Consider the following 11,489-nt stretch of genomic DNA (forward strand, 5'->3'; position numbering starts at 1 on the left):
ATTGAACTGTTAGCATTATAATATATTTAAATCTGCAGTAATCATGGGTAGTTGACATGGACATTTTTTGGAATGTTGACATGTCCTGTGGTGTGACATCAATCAAAAAGTATTTTTAAGCAAAATTTGGCTATTTCTTAAAATATTTATTCTGCAGTTTTCATGATCTCACTTTAATCAAGACTTAATTTTAAAAACTCATTTGTCACACTGCATGACATTTTAAAACAAACTCCTGAATGTAAAAGGTATTACATTTACCTCCGCTAAATATTAGTCCAGGGGCACGTTATGTTTCAACTTCCCACATAAAATCTAATTAATGCTTTTAAAAATATAAGTGGTTGCAGTAAGTCACCATAACCTACCTTATCACAGTTTTCACACTCAAAGCGCTTGCCACTGTCATGTGACATCTGATGGCGAATGAGGTTGGATTTCCAGTTGAAAGCTTTGGGGCACAGTTCACACTTATACTCTCTCTCATCTGTGTGTACGATCATGTGCTGCCCGAGACTAAGAATACATAAGAACACCATAAATATTTTCCGTGTGACCACCATGTAGGCCAGTGTTTCTAAACTGGTCTGTTGTGTCAAGGGAAGAACAATGCTAAAAGCAAATAATATAACTAATCATATTGCCATGTGCATTTAGAATAGCAAAATAAACAGGCTTATCTTTTAAAAGGGTAAAACACTTCTTAGATTAGATTTTTTTTTCTTTTGACTTCAAAATCATCTGTCACTTGTTAGCCAAATTAGGCAGATGCCAAATATGGTTTGTGGCGACCTTTTCGTTTGCAGTCTGTCACGTTAATAATTTTTTCGTAATGTTTACCTATGTGGCTCATTGTGATTTTAGTCCATTTCAATGATTGATTTGGCATTTTTGTAAGATAAACATATTAATCATGCACATGTTTATCATACACATTTAACATACTCATGTGCAATAAACAATTTTGATTCTGTGTTGGGTCTCTGGTACAAGGTAAAATCTGGGTCTTACAGCAAAACCAGTTCAGAACCACGGATGTATGCAAATAAATATGAAAAAGCATGGTATTAGAACAAAACTGAACCTTTTTGTTCTATGATTATAATAGCTTGGCGGGTAATTACAACTTGCTCAGTGTGGTGGAGCGTACTGACCTGTACTCGCTAGGGAAGATCTTTTCACAGTCTTTGCACTCGTGCACTGGCTCATCGCTGTCTTCGTGCTCCTGTTTGAAATCTTCGCTTAGTGAGTCAAACATCGAGTTGCTGCAACTGCAGGAGTATTTCTGATGCCGCCGTAACTCCAGCTTTGATGTGAAGAGCTCATCACAGTGTTCACAGCGGTACATCTGCTCATCTGTGGGGACGGCATCACACTTAATTATAAGGCCATTTTCAATTATAAAATGTTCAGTCTCACTCTCCAGAATTAGATCTCAAAATGTGTTTGCACACTTGAGCCACATTAAAAAAATGTCTGAATGTCGTTAAATTAGATGACAAACTAATTCATTTACTTAGAAAGCACACTTTTCCATCAAGACATTTCACAAAAAGAGGTTTTAAATGGTAAAACAATAGATATACTGTTCAAAATGAAAACAAAAATATTTTGGCACTTTCTGGTTGCGTAATGTTAGTGGAACATGTCCGTAGTCAATGTGATGAACTGCACCTGTGGTTACTCTATAGGACACCTGTGTGAACTGACTTCATACATCCACAAAAACATCACTAAAACACAGCTGCTTTAAAAAAACTAAACAGTAAATTCTAGAAGCATTCGTTTGCAAACGCCACTTGGTTGCACATCAAATACATTAATAAAGTAATGAAATGTGTACGATTTTAAGTCTAGCATAGGTGTCCACATATTTCTTTATAGATATCAAATGCGTAACATTAAAATAAACATGCAATTTTGGTAGTAACATTAATATCATCGAACATAAAAAACAATCTGAAACAAGGGTTTCAGAACAAATATTTAAGATTAATATAAAAACCTTGAACCCTTGAAAATTATGTGAACAATAAATCTTTAACCCTCTGGGGTCGACAAACGCGCCAGCTCGTTTTGTTGATTTTGTTTTTGAAAGCCCCTAAAATGTAAAGGGTCTACTTTTATTCGTATACACGCATAAGAACAACACAACTTTGTGCTTTTGTAAAATAAAGAAAACACACAGGGAGCGCTGTCTGCCGCGTTGGTCTAAGTGATCTTCATTTTGAAACGCGTCACTAAAATGAACTGAACTAACAACATTAAAGCTAATGCATAAGACTGAAGATCTGTCTTTGGAGTAACTGGGATTAAATGACTAAAAGCGTGGCTGTTTTATGCTTGCTGATATCCTGACAATAAAGCCAAGTTCACAGATAACCCTAGAATCACGGAAAGGCAAGGAAACTCTAAGGTCTAATGCATTAGCTATCATCATCCTCAAATGAAACTCATTGATACCTCTGATATACTCCATGCACTGCCCAGATCAGGCCAAGGCGGATGAGTTTCATTATTCTTTGACTCTATGTTCTGAAAGCGAAGCCCATGAAATGCTTGCACTGATGATGTCTACACCACATATTCTGTTTTATTTTTCAATCATTATCAAGACACATATTGACAGAACACACTCCACAGCGATGCTCATAGACTTCCTGCAAAATAAACGAGTATTTGGAATAAAGTGCCCTTGTGACCCCAAAGAGGCCTTTATGGGGAAAACTGAAGTCAAGAAAAATCAAAGATTTAATTTCTGTGCTGATTTTTTTTTTTAGCCAGAAAAAGAATCCGAGACATTATATCTCCGTCCCATCAGTAGCACTAACGACAAAGGCAGGAATGTTGGGGAAAAATGACAGGGAATGGGAAACTAATAGCTCTTGGAGAGACGTAGGGGGGAACACAATTATGTGCAGTTTAGCGGCTAATCTGTGAGCATGGGTGAGGTCCCTCGAGACTCCTCCAGCTCCACTCCAAATTCCACCACCGATAAGCCACGAGACGGAGGTAGATGTAGAGAGCTCTCATTCCGCCTGTCTCTCTCAGCCTCTCGTCTGACCGACTGTCTTCGTTGACCATGTTCATTCTACTCTACGCTACTTTTCTTTTGTTCTCTGAATTGATCTGTCTGAGCGGAGCCTGGCTTGCATCTTTTGGCGTCCCTGTCTCTCTTTTCTCTCGGAGAGCTTTCTTTCTTCTTGACTTTTTGGCAGGGAGATCTGAGACACATCTCTATCAGATAAAACCCTTTGCATGTGTTGGAGAGTGACTGCTGCGCTGTGACACACTTCAGTGCTTTTGCAATTTTCTAGTCTGTATCAACTACTCTGCACTTCAGTTCCAAAATTACCAGATCACTTAGAAAAAAAAAGATTGTGAGTTTGTTTCAAGATTGGCAACTTCTGTATTTGAATAAGGAAACTATAAGTGACCATTGATGCTTTTAAAGAAAATGTTAAAAAAAAGAAATAAATGCTGCCACTGTGTACAGTGCAATGCATATATATTTGTATGTGTGTAAAAAAATATAAATATAATATAAAAAAAATGTTATGAACCACAGAAAAACGACACGTGTAGAACATTCGCCAGTACTAGTTCAGTTGCCTCTGGGCTGAAATGTACTTTCATATTTTCTTCATCGTCCGACCTTTGTATAACAAGACATGCATAGGCCACAAACAGCATCTTACTAACTGTTGGCAGAGGTGAATGAGTGTGGTCTGTGTGAGTTTGTTTAAAAGAGTGCCTAATGACTTGCATTAATCTCACCTTCCAGGTTCGGTGCCATTGAGCCCTCGGGGAAAACTCCGTCCTTCATGTAAACCAGTAACTCCTCCCCTAGTTCAATATCTCTAGTAGCTTTATAATAGATCTGCAAAAAAAGAAAAAAAACGGATAAGCATTTTAAATTAAATGTAAAATATTATATATATATATATATATATACAATATTAAATTAAAATTATCATCATCATCATCATCATCCGTGCTTTTCAGAGACATGAAGCTTTATTTTGAACATAGCACATGCAAAAGCAATAATATTAATTTGTTATTTAATGAACCACAGAAAAACGACACGTGTAGAACATTCGCCAGTACTAGTTCAGTTGCCTCTGGGCTGAAATGTACTTTCATATTTTCTTCATCGTCCGACCTTTGTATAACAAGACATGCATAGGCCACATACAGCATCTTACTAACTGTTGGCAGAGGTGAATGAGTGTGGTCTGTGTGAGTTTGTTTAAAAGAGTGCCTAATGACTTGCATTAATCTCACCTTCCAGGTTCGGTGCCATTGAGCCCTCGGGGAAAACTCCGTCCTTCATGTAAACCAGTAACTCCTCCCCTATTTCAATATCTCTAGTAGCTTTATAATAGATCTGCAAAAAAAGAAAAAAAACGGATAAGCATTTTAAATTAAATGTAAAATATTATATATATATATATATATATACAATATTAAATTAAAATTATCATCATCATCATCATCATCCGTGCTTTTCAGAGACATGAAGCTTTATTTTGAACATAGCACATGCAAAAGCAATAATATTAATTTGTTATTTTTTTGTTGTAATACGGATAAAAAACGCACAAAGCAAACAATCACAAAGGAGAGGATGAACAGATATTGCAGTAATTATATTAAACACAAAGCGCGTCCGAAATCGCGCGTGCTTCATTCGATTATTTATTTACCGAAGGCCAACAAGAAATACATGAAAACTCACACACACAAACAAAATAAAGGAGCGCATCACATGCAATAAAAAGGTGAAATGAAAGAGTACAATAATAAAGTAACATAAATAAAATGTGCATTTTTAAATGCATTAAAACAAACAAGGTAATCGGAATCAGATGTGTTTGATGTGTTTTCGTTTTTAATTTAAAATAAACCAAACATAACACGCACGGAAACAAATTGCTGGTTGTTTTTAAGATGCAAAATCATAACTATTAATAACATTGTGTTGCTTACACATGCGGCAAGACATTTGTACATTTCCGCGTATAGCCTACTAAAATGATTTTACCAATGTTTATCATTTTATTTGTTGCACATAAATACAAGCTTGTTTGCATTATTCTCGTGGTCTTCTCTTTTTTTTTTTTTTTTTTTGTTGTTTTGCTGCAAAGTTTCCTCAATTAAACACAGTTAAAATCCTTCCAGAGCGCATTGTGATGACAAACCACATACGTTGTGTTCTAACATATACACACACACACTCCAAACAGCCTGCATTTATTCTGTAAATTAAAATAGATATATGTATATATAGACTTTAACGTAACTAAATCGACTTGAATAATAATCATGATCAAATAAAAAGGAACGGTCGGCTATAAAAGACCCGGCGGACTCCTCACACACCGAACGCGCAGTAACGCATGCTCCCTCATGAGGGCGCTCAGGGCTAGGCGACAGCAGCTGATCTGGGCCCCTCTCCGAAATCAAGACATCCAGCTAAAAAGCTGCACAAACTTCCTCTCAGAGCTCTAATGTTGTGACAACTCTAATGTGTGTTACAAAAGTAGGCCAAGGCATCAAGATGGGGGGCGGCCGATGTGTAACACAGCTAGTATTATTGTTAACATTAATATTACATTTACAGTTAAACGAAGTTAAGAGCATTTCTGACCTTTTTCTTTCCCGAGAGTTGATAAAGTTGGGCTAGCTGTTGAGCGGTGGATCTCAAAGCCTCCAGTTGTAACAGCAGCTCTGGTCCCGTAGAGTTCAGCACGCAACCCATAGTAGCATGACAGTGCGCCACAGCCGCGCAAGACAGAGTCCGAACACGCGCGTCTTTGATGAGGTGAGTCGCGCTCATTAGTGATTCTCTCTATCGGCCACTCCTCCTCTCTTATCTCCAACCAAAAGGATTGCACCCCTCCCCATGTCCTCTCCTCCTCTGACCACCGCATGGATCTCTTATTGATGCAAAATGTATCTTTCCCAGCTAATGAAAATCTACAAAATACATCAACTGTTGGATTGAGCCCTCCGCGCTGTTTTCCACGGGGCTTTAAACGCATGCACCTGTCTTTACTCGCTGTCTTCCGCCACGAACATTTAGCAGATGTTTTAAACGAATTGCATTTGCGCTTTTCGAAGGTCTAAATTCAATATTGCGTCGCGCGGAATCAGTTTACGCCACTGTCATATTCCACCTATATTTAATGAGAAGAACGCTTTAATCTCGAATAACATATGTTCATAAATGACCGTTGATTAAAACCTAAATTGTGAGGAATTAATTTTTTTGTCAATAATAAACGATATTGCAGTATATAATAATAAAATGCAGCGTTTTTGCCGGTTGTTTTTCTCCAATTATTCTATTTTAATATACATAGTAATATAGATGTATTTATTTCTACATATGACAATATAAAAGAAAGCATTGTATATGATTTAATATTTTATAATAATATTATAGGCGTAATTATGATTAATGTAGCTATTATTTTATAATATTATATATCTATATTCCAATTGCTTCGCGTTTTATGAATGTATTAACAAAAAAATAATTGTTTATAGCTTATGATACTTTGAGGAAATAAAACGAGTGATCATTTCATCTGGAAATTATTAATTGTGCAGCGGATATGATCTAATTATCATGTTCTAACGTTTGTTATTGTCGATTTTTTTAGGCCAACTCAAATTTATATTGTAAAAGAATTAGAATTAGAACAGAATAGAATCAAGAAACATTTAAAAGAATAAATGAACAGATACAGAATAAACTATGTATAAATCATTTCAATCATTGGAATTACACACACACACACACACACACACACACACACACACACAATCCTGTCTGTCACACACACGGACACACACGCATTCATATAAGTGCAAGCAGACACTCACTGACATGAATATATAAGGAAATATAGAGGCAAAATTAACTTTTATTTGGGTGTGCTAGTTTGTCTGCCATTCGAAATGTTCTGATTCTGACATGATTCACTAAGATCAGAACAAAGTTCATCATAACAGCTCTTTGATCAAATGCCAAAACCATATAAAAACTGGACTGCATGACTAGACGTCAGAGATTTTTACAAGTTCCTCTCTAGCAGACGTATATAACTTACGTAGCGTTTTATCAGTCAGTAGCTAATAAGTAATTGAATGCGCTTTAATGATTGGGTTATGTAGTTGAAGTCAGTTGGTGGTTGTCAGTCTCAGAGGTTGTCCTCCCCTGTTTGTTAGGCTTGTGTTTTATGTGTCAGTCTCTAAAACTGCGGTGGCCACACTAGTTGCCCCCGTTAGCCTCGAGACAAAAGCTAAGACTTTGGCTTGTTCCACGAGTCAATCAGCTTGTTTTAAGTGAGTCAAACAGCCTAAAAGTGGCAGAATAATAACAAGGAAAGTGATCCACTTATGCATATAATCTAAAACACAGCCCCCCCAAAATGGCACACTTAAAGGAACAATTCACCCGAAAAAGAAAATTCTGTCATTATTTACTCCGACCCTTATGACTTACTTTCTTCAGTGGAACACAAAAGAATTGAGGCAGAATGTCCTGACTTTGAAATCTCACCCATGTTCTCATTCAAATATAGAGCATCAATATAGAGTTGCGCTAAGACTGGTGTAAACAGCATCATTAGAAAATTGCAAATGTTTCCATTTAAGTTAAGGTTGCACACACACACGCACACACACACACACACACACACACACACACACACACACACACATACACACACACACACACACACACACATATATATATATATATACACACACACACACACACACACACACACACACGTATATATATATATATATATACTGTATATACTGTATATATAACCATCAGTTAATGCATGAACATTAACTAACATTATCTATCAATGTACAATACATTTACTACAGTCTTTATTAATCTTTGTTAACGTTAATAAAAAAACAACAACTGTTAATTGTAAATTCATATTAGCTCAGGTCCATTCAAATAATATTAACAGATGCAACTTTTGATTGTAATAATGTATTAGTAAATGTTTAAATTAACATTAACTGAGATTCATGAACTCTTTCAAAGTATTTTTTTTTTATTGTTAGTTAATGTTAACTAATGTAGTTGACTAATGTTTTCTTATGGAACCTTATTGTAAATGGTAAACCTTATTGTTTCTTGGTAATGCAGGTTCAGGTTTTCTAAGTTGTCTAGGTTTCAGAAAACACGAAGTAGTAATGTTAAACACACACACACACACACACACACACACACACACACTAAAATATTTCAGAATGTTAGCCAAAGTTCTAAGAATGTTCCCTGTAAGCTGAGATAGTGGATGGGGATATGTAATAGGCTTCAATTTAGATCTCTTTCTCGCACAAAGCTATCATAGGACTTTAGAAAATTTGGAGTATAGTGCAGAAGTGGTTTAGACAACTTTATTGTGTTTTTTTTTTTGTCATTTCTGGAGCTTTGCCATCCACATTTCCATTCTATTTATTTGTATAGAAAGGCCAGCTAGGACATTATGCCTTTTGTTAAAGAAATAAAATCATACAGATCTGTAATGACAATAGATTTAGACAGAAATTTCATTTTTGAGTGAACTGTCCTTTTAAATTAGAAAGTGAGCACAAGCTAGATAAGTCAGCCACCAAGGACCCCTCACTTAATCAGTTAGACATCATTAAAGCAAGGGAAGCAATCCACACTCAACAGCAACTACCGCACAAGAGCTTGATGATCAGATTAAAGGGTTAGTTCACCCAAAAATTAAAAATTCTGTCATTAATTACTCACCCTCATGTTGTTCGAAACCCGTAAGACCTTCGTTCATCTTCGGAACACAATTTAAGATATTTTTGATGAAATCTGAGAGCTCAACTGTTAATTGTAAATTCATATTAGCTCAGGTCCATTCAAATAATATTAACAGATGCAACTTTTGATTGTAATAATGTATTAGTAAATGTTTAAATTAACATTAACTGAGATTCATGAACTCTTTCAAAGTATTTTTTTTTTATTGTTAGTTAATGTTAACTAATGTAGTTGACTAATGTTTTCTTATGGAACCTTATTGTAAATGGTAAACCTTATTGTTTCTTGGTAATGCAGGTTCAGGTTTTCTAAGTTGAAGTACCACGATCAAGGTCCAGAAAAGTACCAAGATGATCGACAAAGTAGTCTGTGTGACATCAGTGGTTCAACTGTAAAGTTACAAAGCTACGAGAATATTTTTGTGCAAAGAAAACAAAAATAACGACTTTATTCCACATTTTCGTCTCTACGGCATCACTTTGGACGCGCGTTCACGACAGTATCATGATGCGAGCGTGTGGTGGCGTTGACCCAGATCCGGCACACGCTCGCGTCATGGTACTGTCGTAAACGTGTGTCCACAAGTGACTACTTTGTCGATCATCTTGGTACTTTTCTGGACCTTGAACGTGGTAGTTACCTTGCTGTCTATGGGAGGGTCAGAGAGCCCTCAGATTTCATCAAAAATATCTTAAATTGTGTTCCGAATATGAACGAAGGTCTTACGGGTTTCGAAAACAACACGAGGGTGAGTAATTAATGACAGAATTTTCATTTTTGGGTGAACTATTCCTTTAAGACCGCCACCGCTGCATCAACACAATCTCTGAACAAAGCCAGCGTACAGTAAACATGCAAACAGTTCCTCCTGCCAGACAACGAGTGTGTAATGAGATCTCCAGCTTTATGAGAGATCAGATATCTTATCTTAAAGACACAACTGCTCGTCCTTTCAAAGAACGCAAATAATTGAAGACAGTGGATTACAAGATTCAGGAGTGTCCAAACTGGCTTTGTACGTGACTCTTGTAATTGACTTCTGAGTCACTTCCTCTGACAAAGGCAGGGCTTCATCAAACAATAGGCTGTTTTTATCTGTTGTGTAAGTGGGGACATCTTGACAGCAGCAGGTTCTGTCCTCATCTTCCTGACAGTAACATGTGCTCACTGTCTCTTCAAGCTTCTCACAGGATGTTCAGCATAAGAGCTTTGTCATAGTACTTTTAAAGATAGATCAAACTGATACTAACCTGTAGGTCCCACATGCTATTATATGATGTGTTTTAATGACAGCTAGCAAAATAAGTATCATAAACTGTGCTCCCGCAATACATATTATCAAACTGTGTACATTTATGACTGCAGTAAATGCTGCATTGATGCATTCAGTGTAGGAGCATTGTTGTGCCGATATGCTGTTATTAGTCATTTACATCATAAACTGAATTCTAAATGGAGCGTTTCAGTCTTCGTTCAGTACAGTGTTCTAGACATACTTAAATACACAATATGCAGTATATACGGTGCACTACCATTCAAAACACTGGGGTTGATGAGATTTTTCTTTTTCTTTTTTTATGTTTTTGAAATAAGTCTTTTATGCTCAAGAAGGCTGCGTTTATTTGATCGAAAATACAGTAATATTGTGAAATATTATTACATAAAAAACTGTTTTCAGCCCTAATATATTTTTAAAATGTCATTTTAAATGTCATTTTAAAATATAATTTTCAGCTTCATTACTCCAGTCTTCAGTGTCACGTGATCCTTCAGAAATCATGCCAAAATGCTGATTTGTTACTCAAGAAACATTTTATTATTATTATTATTAAGGTTAAAAAAGATGTGCTTCCATGCTATTTTTTTCAGGATTCTTTGAGTAGAAAGTTCAAAAGAACAATTTAAAATTATTTATACTTTAAATATTTCACTTTTGAAATATTATTTCAAAATAATATTATTATTTAAATAATTTCACTTTTGATCAATTTATGCATCTTTGCTGTTATTTTTGTTTTATTTTATTTTTAATTTAATTTAATTTGATTTGATTTAGTTTTGTGTTGTTTTCTTTTATTTCCTGGCTGGCACTGAATCTTATTATTATTACTATTATTATTATTATTATTATTATTATTATTATTATTATTATTAATGACAATTACATATTTATTATGCAGTAACAATTTTAGGGTTGGCTGCATTGCAGCTTAGGATAAGTGAATATTGTCATAGCATGACCTCTCAGACCCCTGATCTAATTGTTCAAAAAATATCCTAAATTATCTAATCATCCAGTTACATTTTTGGCATAATGTGTCTTGTCTCTTGAGCTCTGATACACTAGATTCTCACCTGGAACAGTCAATACAACAGCTTGAGGGAGCAGACCAATCGGAGAGCGAGAATGAGAGGAAAGGGAAGTGACAGAATAACAGAGGCTGCTAACAGCTCACCTGGTCTTCGCTGATGTGGCATATGGCCAGGTTGTGCTCTTCATGGGACGGGGCAGTGCGCACATATTTGAGCCAGCTCCCGCTGGCCTCCAGAGCCCCATCCAGACACAACTTCACATTACCCATGTTGTCCATTTCCTGGAGACAGAGAAACACAATGGGTGTTCAAGGGAGCTGTCATTAAAACTAGACATCAGAGATGTAAGATATAT

General features: G+C 35.9%; 1 protein-coding gene across 5 annotated transcripts in view; it reads right to left on the reverse strand.

Annotated features, from left to right (window-relative positions):
- The window catches only part of prdm16 (PR domain containing 16), a 243,882-nt gene that overhangs the window by 19,875 nt on the left and 212,518 nt on the right, over positions 1-11,489 (reverse strand). For 4 of the 5 annotated variants that reach the window (XM_016294974.1, XM_016294973.1, XM_016294972.1 and 1 more), the window contains exons 4-7: positions 11,278-11,415; positions 4,288-4,390; positions 1,155-1,356; positions 369-516 (exon numbers count right to left, since the gene is read on the reverse strand). In XM_016294974.1, coding sequence (XP_016150460.1) covers positions 369-516; positions 1,155-1,356; positions 4,288-4,390; positions 11,278-11,415 — 591 coding nt within the window. Of the gene's footprint in view, positions 1-368; positions 517-1,154; positions 1,357-3,777; positions 3,849-4,287; positions 4,391-11,277; positions 11,416-11,489 lie in introns of those variants that run through there. The other variant, XM_016294976.1, reaches the window with a different exon arrangement.

The sequence above is a fragment of the Sinocyclocheilus grahami genome, unplaced genomic scaffold, assembly GCF_001515645.1.
Source record: "Sinocyclocheilus grahami isolate Dianchi unplaced genomic scaffold, SAMN03320097.WGS_v1.1 scaffold327.1, whole genome shotgun sequence".
Lineage (NCBI taxonomy): Eukaryota > Metazoa > Chordata > Actinopteri > Cypriniformes > Cyprinidae > Sinocyclocheilus > Sinocyclocheilus grahami.